The sequence below is a fragment of the Mastigoproctus giganteus genome, chromosome 6 (assembly GCF_048544385.1).
Source record: "Mastigoproctus giganteus isolate SK-2022 chromosome 6, ASM4854438v1, whole genome shotgun sequence".
Classification (NCBI taxonomy): Eukaryota; Metazoa; Arthropoda; class Arachnida; order Uropygi; family Thelyphonidae; genus Mastigoproctus; species Mastigoproctus giganteus.
The window spans coordinates 64,958,092-64,980,714 of record NC_143580.1 but is presented as its reverse complement, the minus strand read 5'-3'; the positions used below and the strand labels follow the sequence as shown (position 1 = coordinate 64,980,714).

At 35.2% G+C, this 22,623-nt stretch overlaps 1 protein-coding gene across 1 annotated transcript in view; it reads left to right on the top strand.

Moving 5' to 3' along the window:
* LOC150084358 (hemicentin-1-like) overlaps window positions 1-22,623 on the top strand; it is a 117,100-nt gene that overhangs the window by 65,889 nt on the left and 28,588 nt on the right. Inside the window, exons 27-30 of the mRNA XM_090376196.1 lie at window positions 7,215-7,362; window positions 10,537-10,685; window positions 14,292-14,423; window positions 20,655-20,819. Of these exons, the coding sequence (XP_090232322.1) occupies window positions 7,215-7,362; window positions 10,537-10,685; window positions 14,292-14,423; window positions 20,655-20,819 (594 nt within the window). The remainder of the gene's footprint in view (window positions 1-7,214; window positions 7,363-10,536; window positions 10,686-14,291; window positions 14,424-20,654; window positions 20,820-22,623) is intronic.

The window sequence follows — 22,623 nt, the reverse complement described above, 5'->3', positions numbered from 1 at the left end:
ATAACGGAGGTATCCCATTTATTTCGTTTCCTTTGCTCACGGTGCTGTCAGTTCTTATAGCTGTGTCTATCCTGCCACGAATATTCATTTCCGTATACAGCCATTCGTAGTTAATAGCCCCCTACTTCATTCAGGTTGAACGACCCCCCATTTTATATGGCCAGTGAATTATTCAATGTTGATGGCATATTTATAGCTTACAAGGATGCGCAGCAATTGGAATTTCCAGTAATGCTGTTTTTACACTCATTTTTACCCTTGGTACTCAAGAATTGATACTTTGGGAGCTTTTTGCTAAGGTTTTTAAATACAGCGGTCCATGTTTACGAAATAGAATCAGATAAACCAAAGTATCATGCTCGACTTCGTGTTCTTTTCTTTATTCCCTTTTATTATTTTTCATTTGTTTCAATTTGTTCAGTAACAGGTGGTACAGGTTAGACGTATTTGTAGATGGCCTCGTAGTTTAATTCTCCATGTATGTTGTGGTGAGTTACATCCGGTGCTCTATGGCAGTTTCGCTGTTGTATTTTCATGTAAAAATTAATCACCTGATAAGAAAATTTCCAGAAACAAAATGAATTTTGATTAGCTGCCATTAAAAATAAGAAAAGTGATGAGTCAAATGTAGTCGAACGTTTTATTTAGAATTACTTGGAGAAGGGGATTTAAATCTAGTACCACTTTCCTTCCGGCTTGATTGTTCTGTGCATTATATGTCCATTTAATAATTTTATGGAGTAGTATTGTGTAAAATGCGTGTATACAGTGTGTTTGTGTGGAAATGTTATATAAACGAGGTTTAGAAACAGACTATGGCTTATCATTTGATTGTATATCGTATTTAATGGTAACAGCCGCACAAGCAGGGTCAGAAACGCTGCTTTAACCTAGAGAGATAAAGTATTCTGCGTTATTGCCTTGTGTGGAATGAAGACTCCTAATTTATTAAAAGTTAGGCCCTCCGCGTTATTTACGCAATTTTAAATGTTTTATTGAGTCCCAAAGTATAAATTAAACAGAAGACAAACCTATTTACTATTGCAATACATGTATTAATAAACCGTTAATATTGTATTCTTGTCAACGTTTATCGAACTTTGGGTATCCATTATCAAAACTAAGTATAGCAGGTGAAAGATCTCCAAATTTGCTTGAAGGAGACCTGTTACCTGCTATTTACTTCGAGAACTCAATAAACCATTTAAAATTTCATAAATAATGTTGTGGAGTAAAATTTGATCCATTTTTTTAATAAATTTGATTACTCTTGATTTTTAAGGAGTCTTTATGCGCTGCAATGTAATAAGTAAATTTGATTCCATCGTTTTGACCGAGTCTCTCTGGGAGATCTGAAGCGCAACAGCTCTGCCACCTAGGTGCCCGCCTGTCTTGTAAGACGTTTTAAAATAGAGGGTGTTCCATAAGTATGTGCAAAAAAAGTATGGAATATATCCTAAGATCCAAAATAAGACCAAAAATGAGTTATAATGGACATGGGTGATTCTGGACCGTTACGAAGCTACAGCTGTTTGAGTTGAATAAAATGCTGTGGAATTTTTAATGGTACAAAATAAAAATAAGCAAACACCTGCCTAGTAAAATGCTTAAACATAATACGTATGGACAAACTTTGGTTTATCCATACTACGTATGAATAAAAACAAAGAGATACCACATATATGCTTATTTTTATTGTTATTATTATTATTATTTTTAATTCAAGCAACCATAACCCAGAATCAAATTCGCGTTTGGGATGTTTTTTTTCTTGTTTTGAGCCTTAGAATAAGTTTAATAATTTTTGGAACGCCCTGTGTATATGTTTGTGGTATGAAGTGCACATTCATTTAAGCTTTTAAATGATTCGTAATAAAATTTTTATTGCTATAAAATTATAGCAATAAGAATATTCTAATGAATTTAGCCTGTTAAGAGTTTTTAAATTTATGACCTGTGTTCCATTGGTCATGTTATCTAAACTAAAATACGATGCAGTTGCATACTAAATGCAAAATATTTGTTTAAACCTTACAAATAGCTTCTACTTCTAATGTTTGCGGATTATAACGGAGGGAGTGGACTTCAGTATAATTTGAAAGTAACCATATTCAACAGTTCTCAGAGGAACAACTATTTGCTTATAATCATAAGATATACTTACCTTCTAGGACTGTGAGAAGAGTACATTCTATTGGTCTTTCCAATTGATTAGTTGTAATATTACAATTAATCATTACAATTCCGAAATGATATTGTAATATATTTTCACGTTGTTCTGTAATGTGCTAAATTATAAGATTTGGAATGGGTTGTTCTAAGTAAATGTAAGAAATTCTTTACATTTTGTGCTAGTTTTCTTCTGTTCTCTAAGCTCCTAATTTGACTTCAACAGTAACACTTTCAAGCACACGAAGTTATTAGTGGTTTAGAAATCATCCATAAGCAGCTTTTCCTTGATAATCATGTGGAATCTGTTATGATAGCGAAACTATGGCGTCCGTTACTGTCACGCCCTTTCTATCCATTACTAAATATTTTCTTAGCTGCTTCTAGGTTTGTGCATCTTTCAAAAATACTAATAAACCTTGTTTTTGAAAGATGCACAGGATTTTCAGGATTCAATTTTGTTTTTCTGAAAACTGTTTAAGATTATGAATTGTCATATAAATACGATTCTGTAAGTAAAGATAATGTCCAAGGCTTCTAGTTAATGAAAATATAGATTTAAAAAACCGCTGTACTAACCGCTTAAGTCTTCTTTAAGTTTTTGATTATGCCTAGGAACTTTTGAATATTTCAATCTCCAATGTCTGTACAATAGAGTAATTCCTTATAGTATTGATACTGAGCACTTCTGGTTTCATAACTAAACCTATCCAGTGCGTATGTATTACATATGTTTAGTTTTATGTTTTTCTTTCTGTCATATGTGTATTAATGAGTTAATAAAATCAGTTCCCGAAATGGAATTGAATAACTACCAGAACGTGTATGGAAATCATTCATAAATTGTATATCGCGATATTTTAACTTTTCCATCGTCAAAAAACCTGTAAGGTATAACATTCATGTGAGCACTCCTCTCCCATCCTTAACTATCATTTTTATCTGACCCCCTTTGGTTTACGTAATCTGTGAATATAAAATTATCGGTTTGATTAAGAAATTAACTGAATACCCTTTCGGTTTAAACCCAGCAGCACAGAATTATAATTCAACCCAATATTAGTTGCATTATTTTTTACTCATTTTATTAATTGATATACGAAGTGTGACGACTTAATTTGAGGAAATACATAACTAACAAAGTGGAAATTTCAGCCATCTGATTGGAATACCCTTCACAATATGTTCCTTATTTCATAATAAGAAGAAAAATTGATTTTATTTCAGCACGATTCTTCTTGTTTAGAAAACTACCGAATCTGTTTTTTAGATGCATTTGTTTGCATAAGATTGAAACAAGACAGCACAAATTCTATAGATGTTATAACTGAGTTCATTCTACGCTCGTTAACAATTATTTGAAGCTGATTGAGATGTTCGTTCAACACATCTAGACGTGGTTCCCTAAATTAAGTTTTCGGGCTTCGTATATGACAAATATCTGAAACATTTGCGTCCATTTGAATCCCAATTCCCATTATCATTGAAAATTATGGCTTTATTAATTACTGAAAGAAACTGCTGATCGCTACTGAAGTATAACTGTTATTTCTCTGTCTGTTTGAGGCAAGGGTTAGCTAACTGTGGGTTTGGATCGGGGAAAAGACGTCTTAATCTTGAGTGGGCTTTCTCTACGGATTTACTCACATTCTTCCAAGTCAGCGTATTATTTTAAAAAAAAAACTGTTCCTCCTCTTGTAAAAATCCCCAATTTAATTAAGTATAACCTAGAAAACACTGTTAAATATGAATAATTACCTTATCTTGTTAGAATCGTAATTAAAGACGAGCTTATTTTTGGAATTTGCAGAATGGTATCACTATCGGCGAGTGACAATTATTATTCAATAATAAATATTTATTTTATGAAAAAATGCAATCAGGACAGCCTCACCTAAGTTACACTTGGTTGTAAAGCATGCACTTAGCGCTTATTTTCTCATTGGGTTACGATCACTGTAATTTCACGGACAGAACCATAATAGCTGTGACATATATTGCTATACTTCAGTAACGATTATTATTTATTTAATTGTACTTGTTTATTTGGATAAAATTTTCCATATTGATAATTGTATGGATACTTGCAAAACCAATACACGCACCATTCGTTATGAGATACAAAGTATGAACAAATAAAACCCTGAACCTGCCCTAAGTAATATAGAAATATCCATATTGGGATTTGTTTTCCTGTTTTTATAAAAAAATAAGGCTTAGAAATGATCATTCTTTGTCCAGGATGATCGAGGTATGTGAGAGGCTGCGGGAGCAACAGCTGCAAAAAATTAGTTTGTTTATAACAGAGAACCCACTTCTCCCTAAGAGGAGAGATTTACATCTAATCCTTCTCTGATGCGGCTTATTAACAAAGATGACGGAGAGTATCATTACAATGCTCATTATTGATGAATATTCAACCTTTCTTGTGCAAATCCTTGCCGATTTGACTTAAATTATGGAAAATGTAATATTAATTCCCTTTAATATTGTGCTGATCTTTGTGCATATGGGCCTCTCTTACAGTTTCAGATCAAATTCAAGATCATGAATTGAAGTGTTGAATCAAACCAAACATTTTCGTAAGATTAAACTTAAATAGATGCCTTTAAATAGGATAAAATGATAATTATTTATGAATAAATTCCCTTGAAAGCTGAAATAGCTGTCGTACATAAACCAAATAAACTTCTGTCTACTGAATTTTGTAAGGCCTGTAATGATTTTGCAATGCCATCCATTAAAGTTTCGAATACATGTCATAGTTATTCTTTTGTCAAAAATATGAAGGAATATTGTCATTTGTCTGTATATTCAATTTTTGCGATTTTTATCCTGTTAAAGGAGGTAATTATCTTTTCTGATTAACAAAAGAGTTGATAAAGAGTTAAGTTTTCTCTTTCTTGTAATTTTAATGGAGAAAAAATATAAAAGAAAATATTGGCTGTTAGTAGTCCTTCTCTTGAGTTCAAAGTTCTTAACTGTTGTACGAGTATTCAGTGCGATACAAAAAAATACTTTTCCTTTATCAAAGGATCAAAATCACAAAGAAATGTTTTTATATATATGGAAATTGATTATATGTAAATGTTTATTATTGTGATTTATGATTGGGGATAGATACGCATATCTGGAATTATCAATCTGGTTATTTAATTTTAAAAACGTAAATACCTGTACTAAAATTAATTGCCGTCCAATCTATAAAGACATGTATATATACAGCCCAAATTGAAGTCTTCCAGTCCTCTAAACCCGATTTCATTTAGGGAGATTCATAACTAGAATTAAACTCATAACTCCTGTACACTTGTGAAGAAAAGAATAAAATAAAAATCTTTAATTTAATATTGAACGAATTAAGAAAATAACTGATTAATTAAATACAAAACTAATGAGTTATAAAAATTATTGATAAACTCAATTTATTAAAAGCAATCTTGAGTTAATAAATTAAACTGTATTTTAATGTTTAATCTCCTCTTGTATACTTTGCGAGAGAAGGCGGTGTATTTTTTAATTCACCTTCAATTTTCAAACGATCCAATTAATAAAAACGCTCCCTGTGCATTAAAACTTGAAGAATCAATATTTTAATTCTAATTAATGCTTAATTATTGCTTTCGTTATTTACGTTCACCTCTTCTATTAAATTTTCGAGCTTTAAATATATATTTCGTGTCCTACCAAATGTATTCCTGTTAGAAATGTCAAATTTGCACCTTTGAACTTTTTTCTCTGCCTGTAGTCAATTTTTCATTCACGATTGACTAGAGAGTACCATGAAAGAGGGCACCTCCGTAGCCCGGTGGGAAGGAGCAGCAGTGCGTAGCACACGCTTCTTGATTAGACCGGGGTTCGAGCCCGTCACCACCAAATATGGAGGATGCGGAAAGGTCAGCGAATGACCACCGCATATCCCGGAGCAATATGGCCTTAGTTGCTAATGCTCCAAAAAAAAAAAAACATAGTAAACCATGAAAGATGCCGTTTTAATTTATTGCTGTAGAAGTACGATGATAAGTCAGTAATCTTCATATCACTAAGCCCATCAGTAACACCATGGTAGAAGCTTGGTTGTTAAATATCCTTCGTCTGAGAGATGTTTTATTTAGATAGGGCTAACAACACCAGTGTCCTACCCACATTTATACACTGGCCCAAATTGATGAGTACATTTTATGTGAGCTTATGGAGCAATAAAAAAGGGAACAATTTTATTACTTCACAATTTTCATTTATATTTGAGCCATCAATGTGCAGTTAGAGTAATACTTAAATTAAATGATAATACCACATTTGAAATGCCATGGTTCAGGTTTGGAGGCTGAATTTGAGAAAAGACATTGAGCATTCTTGGAAGAATCCAAGGATGAGTTTTTGTCTACTGTGAATAAAAAAGAGGTGTCCATATGAGGACAGATTACAAAGGTGTGGGTTACAACACTGACTTTTGGTCAGTTGTCGACCACCAGAATAAGCTGCCTACCTGGATGGTTGAGATTGACAATCTTGTGAAGTTTAAAGGACAATTGGATAAATACCTTTTGGCAATAGGATTCGGTTATAACTATTGATATATTTATATACTAAATAGACTTTAGTCTAAAATATAATAAGTGCTTTAGACTAAATAAAAACATTTTTTTTCATTTGATTACTACATGGTTTACTTATTTTGTTTTAAGTATTTCACTGCGCATATTCTCATATCCTCAGGAGAGATTCTGTTCAAAGGTGCAATGTTATACACCAGATTGAATGATAAATACAGAATAAAATATGATGATAACCATTTATTGTGTTATGTCTGTATATATTTATACACACTGCTTCTCTATATAGGTATAATTATACCTATATTCTGGATATATAGACACATTACACATATTGCGCAATGTGTGTATAATCCAATATAATATATAGCTCTATACATATTATGTAAATAGGTATATATTATATATATGCGTGTGTATACATATATATATGTGTATATATATATAAGTTTGCCCATTCTAATATTTGTCGTTGTTTTCCTTCTGTAGTACCTGCCAGATTCGAGGAAAAATTTGCGGTCGTGACATCAAGGAAAGGAGAAAGCGCAAGGATGCAGTGCGAAGCGTTAGGGGACCAACCACTTTCGGTAACGTGGACTAGGGACCAAGTGAAGTTAACAAAGACTGGAGACAGCAGGTACGTTTGAAGTTTACGAAAAAAAAATCATCTCCTAAATATTCTTTAGTGTTTTCGGACCATTGATTTTGTTCTAATTTCACCGAATCCAACTAGAAATCCCATTGGCGTTGCTCCAAACAACGTTATATCCAATAGTTAAGCACAAAGGAGGAATGCGATTTTTTTAATATTCAGTATTAGAACAAAATAATTATTTGTGCGCACTTAAATAAGGAAAACCTCGATTGAACATAGGATGATTATTAGATATATATTCTTAGGCACTTTATGGTGACCTTAAGAGGACAAGCCGTTGAAAATGTCTGAACCATCAAATGCATCATCTGACTCAGTTGTCACCCATCTAATCGCATTGGTTGCTGCTGCAGCGAGTCGTCATTCCCCTGACTCACAAGAACAGATCACCTGATAAATACCTGAAGGCTACTGCATATAACAGTTATCTATATAACACTATTCCAGTTCCTGAAAGATGGCCTATTGATCTCATACACTCAAGAGTGGTCCTGTGTACTCATCTGGGTATAGAAATGGCTCAACCAACTTTCGCAATGGTGGAAACGCGACGCTTAATAAAAAATTTTCATGGACCTTAATGTAGTGGCTTTCTACTTAGTGGAAAATAGAAATGAAGACGTTGTGCATATCAGAGAAGTCACGTTAAAGAAAGTAGCTGCACTTTTCTGCTCCATCTACAATAAGGTTCTCCCTCTCCCTACCCCACCCAAAATTTCTTTAATAACTACCAAGTGCCCTTCTTTCTAGGTGCATTTGTGGTATGACAGCACGTTTAAACTGCTTCTGCACGAATCAGCACGTAAAATTATTTAAAATAACCACCAGAACGGAACAACGCCATGCAAGGTTAACTGCTTAACTGTACTGTATTCATCACGACACACATTTGACACGCTGCTTTGTGGCGCCACCTCCACTTCGAATTTCACATTTCACTCTCTCTATTCATTTCAGGTTGTAGCAAATATTTTGGATGACACTACTAACGTATATGCACGAATGGCTACTGGACTGAAGAACTGATTGTCTCAGCCACGAATTTTCGCCCGAGTCTTCAAAACATGCCCCTCTTGTGGAGTTTTAAACACTGTTAACACCCTTGAGTCTGCCCATTTTATATTCTGGTTCAGTTACTGAAATTCGTGACAAAAATAAAGAAATGAAAATAAGAAAGAATTAATATTGGTAATGAATGTTTAATATTTGTTGGCAATAAGACAATTCTTGGGAGAAAATCCCCCAAGAATTAATACTCGCTGAAATTTAAATTTTTCAATCAGAATACAGAAATTAACGTTGAATAAAAGAAATTCTAGAGACCACTTCGTTTAACCTCATTTCAAATACTCGGATTTCACAACAAGAACTGAACAATATGCAAAAATGAAATATAACTACCAAAACTACACTTCCTAGTGTACATGCTTCGATGTTTATGATATGACATCCTTTCTGGCCAACATGCAATTTATAATGGCATACATCTACGTCCGGAAGCATGATCCGAAAGATTGTGCGACCTCCTTTGTTGTATTAACAACCTGGATGAATTCACATTATGGTGACGATGCACATTTGCAAGGCCATTTCGTCCATACAACAGCGCAAATGTATGCCTCCAGAGGAAAACAACAACACATTCGCACGATAAAATCCGAACCTGCTGTGTGTGTGAGAAATGAAAGGTTAATAGCAGAATAACCATGTAAATTTACATAATGTAAGAAACGAGCATACCACTCGTCAGAATATCTCCTTATTCTTTTAAAAACAATATACGTTAATTATAGAATGAATACAAAAGAATTTTATGATTTGGTGTGAAGGAAATATCTGACTTATAACTAGCAGATGCTTCTGATGGTAAATTCTTGATAAACTTCCATACTTTTAAGTCTGGCCTCTCTTATTTCTTGTAAAAATAACTTGCTTCCATGCTCATCTTCAGTAACACTGAGATTTCTAAACAAAATCACATCTTTATTGGAGGTAACCCTAACTTTTAACCTATCTTGTAATAAACATATCACAAATATTGCTTCCTTTGTGTCAAAAAAACTAGGTATTCTTTTTCGCTCTCCGCGTTGTCTTTCGAAAGAGCCACTGGCCCTGTGCAAATACCAAATCTACCATACCTTCGAATGACTTTCCCACATCTGAGTGCTGGAAACAATATTCTCTAACCTTTGAGACTATTCAAAAGAGGGTAGTCAGGTTAATTAATTACCCTTCTAAATGTCTTTTCCTATAGATATTTCTGTTGGGCACCGTTCCTCTGAAATGGTATCTATAATTCCACCTCTTCAAAACCATACCGTACATGTGCCTTAAAATCCACTAACTGTTCATCTCCAAATCCACAGAACTGACTTTTCTCCTTTCTTATTTATCCCTTTACTCCTTTTCTTCGGGAAAACCTTTCTTCACATATATTTCCTGAGAATTACAATCCACGGAATTTCAAGCATAATATTAACAAGTATCATCTGTCTTCTCAGCCTGCAATCCATACATATAAAATATGAGTTTTAATACCTTTCGTGTTTGGAGTCATCTTGAACAAATACCGTAGATTCATAATGTTTAACTACGTCGGTAGATTTTTACCTTTCCCAGCCAATAGAAATATACTAATTTCACAGAATCCTTGAAGAAACTTTCCGATAATGGTTTGCCTTTAAGATGATTATCCACTACATGTTGTAACATCGATTATCTCATCTTCATATTGGACCAATCTGTCTACAGTACTTATAGCCCTGCATGGTGTGTAAAATCTTATAGTGCATATACTGTTCTGAAAGTTGGACTATAAAAACTTACCAATTTGGATCTAGCACCACCATTACTAATGCATTTGCTCTATAGTGAGATTGCGTACACAGAGTGACAAATCTTACCATTCAAGAAAAAAACAGGAACCATCTTGTACCAACAAGGTGGTCCCTCAACAAGATTATCTCATGAGTTGAATCTTACATACTATAATTTTTGATACATGAGCACTTTCACTTGTAGGTTCATGCGTCACATATTACTGAATAAGATCCCTATTTCTTAAACGTGCTTCAGATATTTCCACTGTCCCTGTTCTTACCTAATAGCTTATGTGCGTAGACAAATCACCATTTTATTTATTTTTATTTTCCATAGGTACGAGATCTTTGAAACACTCATGGCTAAAGGTATCGTATCAGAACTGATTATACGCGCCACTGAAAGGGAAGATGGGGGGCTTTACACGTGCACCACCGAAAATGAGTACGGGAATGACGAGAGAAAGACCAGGCTGTTAGTGATGGGTAAGAAGTTTTTCTTTTTAATATTCTCCAGTTGAATTCCCGATTAATATAATGATATTTATGTGAATATCTTAAGCAAAAGTTTCTGTTAGGGATGATCAACGCAAATTAAATTGAAAAATATAAAACGTTTTATTGATCCTCTAATGGTTTTTCCTTTTTAACATAACCCCCATCTAGTGAAGTACACTTGCCTTATATATCTACCCTTTTCAAAATACTCAGAGAAACCATTATTTTGAAAGTCTATTTCAGATATTCTGAGTGATGTATATTGTCCGATAAAAAAATGGCAATCCCTTGAGCAAGTAGCAAGACAGTAGAATGTTAGCCCTAATCTGCCTTTCTTGAAAAGACGTCGAAGAACTCAACATAAACAAACACGTGTCATTCCTAAATGCTTTGTGCGCTCCCATAACTAATTCCCAAGGCCTTCGCAAATATTCTAGGCTGACTGCAATTTGTCTGTCTTCAAGGACAACAGCAGATATTGTACTAACAGCCGCTTCAGTTATCAATGTTAATGGACGTCTTCGGATAGCTTCATGTTCCAGAATCTCGGCGACATAGCAGTGAAATTGCCGTTGACGAACGACTATCAAAACTGATAGCTCCCCACAGCCTACCACCATCAGGGCGTGTGGTATGGCGTTCAACAATGGCTCTCGGATCATTGCATTCACCACGTTGTCGCCACACGTATATGCGACATCATCGAGTCCCAAACAGAAGCGGGATTCATTGCTGAAGACCTCTCGACGCCATTCCGTATCTCAAGTGTGCCTTGTGCATGACACCATTCCAGACGCTGTTGACGGTGGACAGCGGTCAGTGGTAATGGACGCAATGGCCGTTATGTATGGCGTCCCCCCTTCTACCGGTTGGCGTGCAATGGTTCATCGGGTGATGGGGTTGAGAGCCAGCTGATGTCAGAGCTTGTTGGATTGTTGTCTGTAGGTGCGGTATAAATCTGTCAACAGATAAGACGATTTCTTCATTTTCTGTACTCCACCGTCGTGCTTTACTACCCATTCGACAAACAGTCATACCTTGTGTACTGTGGTACTGTCATGTCGTGACCCCACACGTTCTGCTACGCGATGAAATGACCATCCAAACTCAAGAATACCGATAATCCGCCCTCTGTCGAAATCGCTGAGTTGCTGATATCGGTGTCGAACGTGACGTCACGACATTCTCTACACTCTCCTTGTACTTTAAAGACTGTTCTTGCGAGAAAGGAAGAACTGCGTCACACACGTGTTGAATTAACTCCATGATCTCTACTTTCTTTTACATGCTTGGCGCAACTCATCCGCCTGCTGATTTGCATGCGCTTTCGATCATTCCTTCTGGGTGCTGCAATTTCAGTGTCACGGAGTGTATATGTTAGAGACGGTATAGGTTTAAATGTATATAGTTTCATTAATAATAATCATTCTCTATTTTGTGCAATAAAATTGGTCGATCTGTTTTTTGCTCACCCCTTTAATGTCAATATAATAATAACAACACACAAGTGTCCAGGGGAAAAGAGGAAATCATAATAATTAACAAAATGGGTTTAGATGAATCCACTGTAGTATAAGGAAAGTCATACTAATAAAGAGAATAATTTTCCACACCTGCCTCAAAGGATTGTTAAATATTTCAATAAGTAAATTTATGAGGACAGTGGGCAAGACGTCTTGCAGTAGATCGCTCAATGGGACCGTTCCCAAATTACTGTAGTACTTATTAATAGCGTCTTTGATCTTCTCCCCATTATTACTTAACGAAATAAACAATTCCGGTCACATTACCCTATTCTTTCGGAAAGAACTCAAGTAACAGTTGATAATCATCAGCATCACCTTACCCCCATAACTTAACATAATATTTTAACAGCCCCTTTCCCTCCTATGTTACATAATTTTTGACTAACTCTATGGTTCCTTGAAGGCTGGCGAAGAAAATTGAGAGAGAACTCGTCTCCTTGCGATTAACATTTAGAAATTCGATAGCAGACTTCCTGCAGTTAACACTTTTTGAGGGTCCCCTTTGATAGAATTAACAAGCAACAAAATCTAATTCGAAAGGCACCTATTGCCATCCGTGGATCCTCGACAAATGCTGGCTGAGCCAGTGCGGAAAGACTGCACAGAGTCCTGCTAATTCTTGTGTACAATTTATTGCTATTTCAGGTATTCTTCAACCACACCAACCTTGTTCGGAAGTATTTTCACCGTCTTAAATTTTTTTTTTTTTTTTTTCCAATAATGCCACATAAAATACGAAGATCTTTCACCTAACCCCATATCATTGAGGATTTCTCATTTGACTGGAGGGAGATCATTATTACTGTTATGGATAACTGACGACACCATGTGAGACTCTGGTTTTGAAAAGCATGTTTCTGTGATATTTAGAGATTGGTTCAAATATTTCCACAGTGAATATCCCAGACTTTTGATTTTAACTTGGGGTGAGAGAGGGTATTGCTTTTCAATTGCACTCAGCAGTTAGTACTAGATAAGTACCTTGTACTTAGGATGTACTCTTTGTAAACTCACTGAGAAGCCTAATCTACCTCATTCCTGCCCCCACCCCCATTTCGTTTTTGGGTATCACCCCTTGAATATTCTCGAGTGATGATGACGGTGCTTAAGGCACTGTAAATACTTTATGGTATGCAGTACTTCCCACGAGCCTTAGGCTAATACGAATCGACAAAGTGTTTGTACATGTAATTAGCCAAATGCTCGCGGAGGTATTGTAAATAAATAAAATCCAAACTACGCGGCGATAAATAAAGTCCACCCTTGTATAAAGTTAATGAAGTCATTTGTAAAAGTAGAAAATGTCAGTGAGACTGTACGTTTCCTTTCAGACGTACTGGAAGAGATATGTTATCCACTGGATGAAAAACTCCGGGTTAAACCAACCAGGCGATATGCCTCCTTTACTGGACTGAAGTTGTCACAAACTAAAATTAATTTAAAAAAGAAATAACCTCATGAGTCTGAGTTGTGCGACTTATATAAAAAAAAAGATGACAAAAATATACCTGAGAAATTCGGTTGCTGACGCCCCATCTCCTCAGAGAAAATCAAGGTCCTCCATTGGGTGAAGAAAGAACGTAGTGTTTCGATAACCTCCTTTCACATTCGAATTGTATTTTCATGTATCAATTTCGGATGTGTTCTAAGATCGACTTGTATAATATGAAAAAAGCAGGAGGCGAAAAATTAATTTAACTCACTCCTCTTTGTCCTTCTCAGCAACTGAATCGGGAATTACAAAAAAAAAGGTTGAAGATAGAACTTCTTAATCTTCTTTCTTATGCAACCACCAACAGTCTTCGAAGGAATCTGTTAAAAGTTGCAAAAGAGACAGTTTCCAACACAATCTCGAAAATACATGATGGAAGAAACTAGAATTTTATTGAATCTTAAAAAATAAACGTTTTTTTTTTTCTTCAAGATAGATAAGAAACAAGGGAATAGTCTCACGTGATCATAACAAAAACAAAAAAAATAAATAACCACTTCTTTCATATTTTACTATCTCTCTCCTTTGACCAAGACATTGAATTGTTATGGGAATGTTTTTTTTTATTTTCTATAGAGACGCCAGCACCTCCACTTGATGTGAAAGTCCGTGAAGTATGGAGCCGAACAGCGAGTGTGTCATGGGCTTCTCCCTACAGCGGAAATAGCCCAATAAAAAAGTATATCCTTCAGTACTGGAGGGACCATGGTGAGTCACGTATGGATTGTATTACGTCATTTGTTCATCCTCCTGCTAACATTTTTCATTTTCCTTTCTCATACTCTGAGAGCTCTCTCTCTCTCTCTCTCTCTCTCTCTCTCTCTCTCTCTAACCCCCCTATTTGGAGCATTTCAAGATCTCTTTGTTTTAAAAAAGGGGAATAATTTATACGAATCGTATAAATTATCAATAATTTATAATCTTTCCATTGCAAACGAATATTGTCATTAATTATATACAAAGCTGACTAGAATTAAAGGTAGCTTACTCCACCAGAGGATATACAGAAGAATTTGTCGTACGCTGTGTCACCAAAAGTATCGGGACACAAAAAAAAGACATTATTTGGGTGGAGTGTTGAGACGCTTTATGCAGAGTCTGACTAATTTTTCCACATTTATTTATATCTCCCTAATACTGCATTTTGTCAAATCAGTGACAAAATTATGGAGAGATCAAGTTCTGCCTCTAAAGACGAAACTGAGATTCGTTAATTTTTCCAGTTGCCACTTATGGATGTGAAGGATGGAATTTGAAGAGAGTTGACTTGAGGAATTTGAGATGTTGTATCACAGGAGATTACTACGTATTTCTTACCTTGATCGAAGAACAAATGAGTGGGTATCGAATAAAATTGGCAGTCCATAAAAGTTTTTCAAAGCATCAACAGAAGAAAATTTTTTGGACACATAGTAAGGAGGGAAAACTTTCCGTTGAAGAATATAATGGAAGGAAAAATCGAGAGGAAGAGGTGCAGAGGAAGACCTGCAACTAGGTGGAAGGATGGGATCAGTGAACTTCTGAGCGTGACATTTTGCGATGCTGCTCGTATAGCACATTATCGATGCAGTTGTAGGAATTTGTTGGTGGCCACAACAGCTTCTCATAGAAGAGCTATGTGACTGGAGGAAGAAGAAGAATACTGCGTAACCAACAGTTTGTATGAAACATATATATTTGTTATTAGAAGCACTGAAATTTTTTCATTTCCTTTAGAATGAGTGAATTGTGGTTAAAAGTGGAACATATATGGATAAAGAGTTTATTTGTCTGTTTAATTTATTGTTAATGACCGTTACTTTTGAAATACTTTTACCAGAATTATTTATAATAATAAAATATTCTCTCTCACACGTGCAAAACACTTTCATAATTCGCTGTTAGCAGAAATTAGAAGCGAAATAAAAGCATTCAGAAAAACCTAAATAAATCCAATTTTTTTCATTTCAGTGATACTATACTTAGGAAGATATAAAATCTATTTAATTACCAGTTCGAACCACAGTCGAAGGCGGCTAATTCATACTATGTAAACTTTCTAGAATAAATTACCTGTTAATGTGATTATCCCATCCGATTTCTTAACACCCTCTTGTAAGTGCTCGCAATTTCCTTTCGTGTTTCTATTCCATATCGTGTTTCATAATGATTATGCGTTTTGCTATTAGCAAAAATATCTTCCCAATTAACCCTTGGCAAATGTGTGTTTTACGCCTAAAGTTTTTTTTTAAGTAATGACATCCTTTTCAGGTCATATCTTTGTAAATGTAACTTTTCCATGCTATTTGGAGATTAACGTAAGTAATAGACTGACTGTTATCCATTTTCTGGCAATAAAGGTTTAGCTTTTAAGTAGTTTCCGGTGTTTTTCTGAATGCGCTTAAATCATTGCAAGTATTTGAAAGTACGTTTTGTGCTGATTTCAATCATTGAGTCACGTTTTGTCCATCACCCACAGTTGTATAGAAACACTATACAACTGTGGGTGATGGACAAAACGTGACAGTAGGACACTTTTTTTTTTAAAGATGAGCTTGCTTGTTATCTTTAACTGAACTAATGTAACTCCTGGTAATTTCCTGTTGTATCTCGCCCCTGGAAAATCCCTTCTCTGAGTCCAACAGTAATCAGCCTTCATGTTTGAGCTCCACTTTCCCTGGTTCCGCTTTTCTATTGTGGAAATAGTTTGATGGAAATGCTTCCCGTGCTCCTCACTGGCAGCTCCTAGATTTTCTAGGAATAAGGCTAAATATGAATCCGAGATATTTAGGGGAATATTACATCTCATAACTTCATAGGTCTTGGTAAGCTCACTGATTATTTCTTGGTAAGCTTCAGCCTTGAAATTTCTTCCAAAAAAAAATCAGTAACTGCTTTTTTAACTGAGTTCCATGCAGCCCGTTCAGCTTCATTTAACTGTTCTTCGAAATGTTCATCTTTCATTGGTTTTCTTATTTGTAGTCCCACAAATATACTCTTTGATTTTGTTTTTATTGACTCCAGTAAATTTCTCTTTTCAAGTAAAGAAAGCCTGCTCCATTTCGATCCATTGCTTTGGAAAAATTTTTCTTTAAACGAAGTTCAACAAACAATGGTGGTAATAAAACTTTATCAGGAGTAACCAATGGTTTGCTGGCAACATTTTTCATTCCTGGAATCAGTTCTTTTCTTTGAGGCCATTGTTACTGGACACTTTTTCTTATCTGTACTGTCTCATTCACAAATAAACCAGAAATATTATACTAGACTTACAACTTGGTATAGCCAAGTTGTATGTCTAGTAAAAAGAGCAATTACTTTAAGGTCACCATAGATATACCCAGAAAACTGTTGATACTTGATGCTTGTCAAGAGAAGTTTCATGTTATCATAGGTTTCTTTCATTTGTGCAGCATATAATGGTAATTTATTTCCGTTATGAAGCAAAACTGCCTTCAAAGTGGATTTTGAGGAATCAATGAATAACCGCCATTCAGGTGGATTGTGCAGGTTGCCTAGAGTTTACATTAGAGAATTTATTTCACAGTAGTGAACAAAATCGCCTTCTTGAGAAAATAAATGCATAAATGTTTGCTGACGTTTACGCTAATAGCATATTTTGGTGTCCTCTTGCAGGAGCTTCCATCTTTTCAGTCTAGAAGTCAAAAAGTCAGCTTGACTTTTAGATAAGTTCAAATCACGAACAAGGTCATTTAAGTTCCTCTTGAGATAGTGTTGTTCCGAGGTTGAACATATGTGGGTTATTAACTTGCTGGTCTTCTTCATAGTCATTGAGTCTTATTGTCAAACTCAGGATCATCTGGTTCATCCAAGTTGTAGTTTCCGATGGTTTTGGTACACGTACTTCTTCACCGGTGTAAAATTGGTCTTATAACTGATGGCATATTTGGATACTTTACAGTATTTTTAGATTTAACACCTGAACGAACTGTTTGTTAAACAAATATAACAATCTGTAGAATGGTCCTTTGGTTCCCTTCAAATCATAGGAACTGCAGATGGCATATAACAGTGAGATCCAGTTAACTAAGCAGTAAGTAATTTAACATAACTGATATACCAGAAATAAGGGGCCTAAAACTTAGCTTGATCACCCACTTTGCAAAGTTCATATACTTTTTTTAACTAGAAGAGTGAAGTTTCGTCTCTGTGGTTTTAAAGTTAGCTCGCCATATAAATAACAAAAACTGTTAGGATGATTGATACATTACGAGGCATCCGAGGTTGTAAATACACAGAAACATTTAAAAGTATACAACACTTAAAGAAAAGGATCACAAACAATAATGACCTTAACCAAGTGACTTCCTGCAGACAATTAAGAGAACAGTGTACCCTGAGTTAGTAAGCAATATTACGTCAGGTTTGAACAGCCATCTGCTACAAGTGTACAATTTCACGAAACGTTTGAACATGCCTCAGCCTCAGCCTGTCAGGCCGCACAGAACAACCCTTTCCATACATTTGGTCATTTTGTAAAACCATACTATTACCATTTCAGTACTGTACTATTTATATAAAAAATTGTGCGTGTTAGAGAAATTCTGTTTGTGATTTTGAATTCGGCAAGAAATGTTCATGTGACAAAATGTTGACTGTAATTTATCCAAACTCCATTTATTTAAGAGAAGGTCATTATTGGTTCACTGTTTCACAAGTACAAGGATGCTGCAAGCACCGTGTTACGAGCCTATCGACGAATCGGATCTCTTAAGAGAGGACCACGGACCATTCACTGCTATAGAGTTGAGAAATGGTATAGCTGTTAAACTGGAAACGACATGTTCCTTGTCTGTATCAAAACAGTGCAGAAAAGAAGTCACTGTTCAGTTCTAACATATGGTATATTTATCTGTAGGGTAAATCTAATAATGTAGATGTAGTGGTCGTGCTATTGCTCCATAACCAGTCTTGTTTTCGCAGTTGTGTATTACGTACTGCACTACATTCTAAAGCATTATCTGTACAAGTTGAGAGAGTTTATGAATATCATATTGATGATTTATGAATCAAGACTACATTTTACGTTGCAATAATACAACCCTTCATGGCCAATAGCCAGGGGTATTGCATCGAGAAAGCTGAATTAAGGTTGGAGGATTCACGTCGAAATCCTGAGTCCTTAGGCTCCTAGTGTAAATTTGTCAAATATGTGTAAATGTTAAAAGTACATGTACTGTGAATAAGGATGCATTGAATAGTTAGGTAAATATGCATATACGCAGAGGAAGATGTCGCATAACTTACAAAATGCAGGATCTGTTGCCGTTTCTTGACCTACGTTATTCTTCCATTTTTCTTGCTGCTGCTGCTGATGATATTAATTCCCATTCTTTCGTAATGATTGACATTGACTGTCACCCTTCTGCCAAAAGCATCTGAGGCATGCTCTATTGGATTAAAGTCAGGTGATCCGACTAGCCATTCATGAGGGCTATAATTATTTCTTTAGGAATTGATTCATCATGGAAGCACCGCAAAAGTCTGGACCAATTGCTTTTGCAGAAGAGCAATCCTAAGGATCAAGTATTTCGTCTCGAGATACCTTACAGTTACGAGAGTTCCTCCCGAGAATGCATGGAAATCCCTTCGATCAGCGCTAACGTTAATCTGAAACAGCATTCCAAAATGCTGAATCTCTTGCTCTGTCATGAAACTCATGTGAATGCTACACGTTGCCCACCCAATTCAGGCTTTACTTCAAAAGTCAATGAGGCACACGCTCCCTCTGTAAAGTCTGCGTTTGAAATCACGTGACTGATATTTTTGATCCCTTGAAAAAGCTTTAATAGGATGCCGTGTCAGGTCAAACAACAGCCATAGAACGATCAACAGTTCAGTCAACAACCAAGAGAATCTTTTGAAGAAGAAAGTTAGTTAAAGGAAGGAAAGCATGCGAATATTATAGTAAATAGATTAAGTATATCTCCATTGCATCTTATTTGCTTGCCCAAAAAGTAGTTTTGTTAATACTATTTTATATCTTGAGCTTCCCTGAAGTGCTTTCAAAATTAAAAAACAAAGAAAGAAAAGAAGAAATTCTCTCTCTCTCAGAAATAAAATTACATTTGTTTTGGTGGCATATAGCTCTTGCCGTAATATAGTCATGTTTTTTTTTTCAACAGTGCTCACCCCTTATGAAACTTTAATGATTTCTATATACCATTGTTACAGAATGCACTCTAAACTCACTTATAGAATATAACCTTCACTCCTTTTCCTTCCTTCCTTGCAGGCTACACTCGCTTACTGGGTTAGGAAAATCAAAATCTAAAACAAGAAACATCTGCCTTCCAACAGTATTTCGGAAATCCTGCTTTAATGTAATATCTGCTATGACATCCATCAGTTCACCTTACGCTGTATGCAGTACCAATGATCCTGGCTTTACAAAAAATAAAATAAATAAATAAAAAATAAAGAGGGGTAAAAAAAGATTTGCTGGTTAACAAGAGAACATCAATGTTTTATCACTTTTCAAGTTTCTAATAGAGCGAAGCTAATCAAAAATAAAATTTTCATAATTTCTAACACTAAGTGGTGTCTTCGTATTCGTTATTGGAGAATAAAAGTCCTGTTATGTTCATAACGAATTCTACTCCAACACTACAAGGGGTAGTTTTATACTTCATTACATGCTGTATTTCAATTGAAGCACTAGATGGCGTAATTTACTACTTTATTGCATATTGTCCACTATTCCCCAAAAACATGGAGTTAATGGAAGATAGACGATAAAAATATAACTTATCTGAAGTTAATTACCGAATATTGCTTGATCACGACTATGCTGTAATAGTAATTGCAATATATTAGAATTATTGGCACTGTTTAGCGTGCGCACTTAAAATATTAATTAGTTTTTTTTTGTTTTTAATATCTCTTAATCCACGTTGACTTTCCCAAATACCATCAATGACGAGAATTGTAATTTTGCAGGTTCTCCTCACAGACTAAATGAGATTTCCGCACCCAGTTCTCAGTCTTCGGCGCTTATTAAAGATTTACATCCTGGAACGTCGTTTATTTTGAAAATAGTAGCTGAGAATGCTGTTGGTAGAGGAAATCCTTCAGAAGCTGTCAGATTTCAAACTGGAGAAGAAGGTTGGTTTGTACAATAATTAACTGTAAAGGAAAAAAAGTCATTCTCATTCATTAAAATGATTTTTTAAGAATTTAAAGTATTGAACTCTTCTTGTAAATGTTATAAAACTTTTTTCATGCAATATTTTAAGCATAATGGTACTTCAGTAATGTGGACATGACGTTTTTTAGACTAATTTCAACTTTAAAAACTAATCCAAACATAAAACGTGTGTGTTGCTTTGATTATTCAAGTATATTCATTATTTCTAAAATAGCAATCACTTTTTTAGTATCGAAGGTTTTCAATTCAAATTCAAATATTTGGGATCAATCTTACAAAGCGACGGATCATCCCAAGCAGAGATCAATAAGAGAATGAGAATTGCAGACGGCAGAAAGGCTATCGGCATGCTAAATTCTGTTCTATGGAGCAGAAATATTCTGAAAAAAACGTATATATTTCAAAAGATTGTGCAAAGTCTTTTATTGTATGGAGCGGAAACCTGGACTTTGAATAGTCGAGGGGAAAAACAAATTGCTCTCCACAGAAATGGATTTTTGGACAACAACTTATAGAAGAGAGAGAAAATGGAAGTGAAAAGAATAATATTGATACTGTCGAAGAAAAGAATTTAACATGTTATGGACAATGTAAAACGGATGCAAGAAACCAGATATCCAAAGGCTATCCAGGAAGAAGAGGAGGAAGATCTAGGAGGAAACCCATTGTAAATGGAAATACTCCTCTTGAAGAAGAAGTTTTTCGGTGGCCAATATTAAGAACAATGTTAAATATTATTTCCATGTGCCATTTACACTTCAGATTACCGATCTTAAAAGAGTTCATCGGTTATTTTGAATAAAATACAAAAAAAAAGTATCATTAGAACATTATCCGACGAGCTTGATTCTCTAGAGTTGTGAATAATCCTTGAATATACGCCCGCACATATTTCTTAGAAGTTACCGATAACAGCGAAAGACAAGAATAATGCTTTCACTAGTTGGAAGAAAAACCGGATACGCAGCTTTAAAAATACGTGTTGGGCAGTCTTCATCACACTGCTATTATATTCTGCTTAGTCAGTTCAGTTGAACTGGTTTTCTATAACAAACCGTGACTGATTTTACCACGAACTTTAACATAATACAGGTAAATGGGTTACGTACTTTCTTGTGAAAGAGTTTGCATTGGCGAAATGCTTCGAGGAATTATTGCTCATTAAAAATCACAAAAATAGCAAATGGCCTTTATGTGCTTTCGTAACCGTATCAAAGCTAAATGAATTTCTTCACTCACATTGTTTATTATCGCTTCTATCTCTATGTGCCTTGTTCTAGGTTGTCTAGGTCAAGGCCTAACTGAACCCTCCCCCCGTTTGCGAAGATGGAATATTTAGCCCTTCAGCCCTACCTCATATAATATACCTTCACAAATGTGGAGATCAAATGATTTGCTTTTCTGAATATTGGCCACATTGCCCTTTCTTCTCGTCCACTTAGATCATTTTTTTGATGATTTTGAATATCACTGAATTGAAATGGATTAGACCGGAGTGTTTGGATTGGCCCCAACACAACTGAGACACGCAACAGTGTATAATTTGTCTGTTAATTTCGAGGATTTGGCTGTTTCTGAGAACATTCTAAGCTAATGATTAAAATCGTTGCACCTGCTTCGTGTCATAAATGAGATTCAAATAGGACATTTCCAACTGATTTGTGACAAAGAAATCCATTGGGACACAAAGCACTTTTTTTAAACTTCCCCACGAAATTCCGAACGCGGGCAATCAGTCTTGACTACAATCTTTTTGAGCCA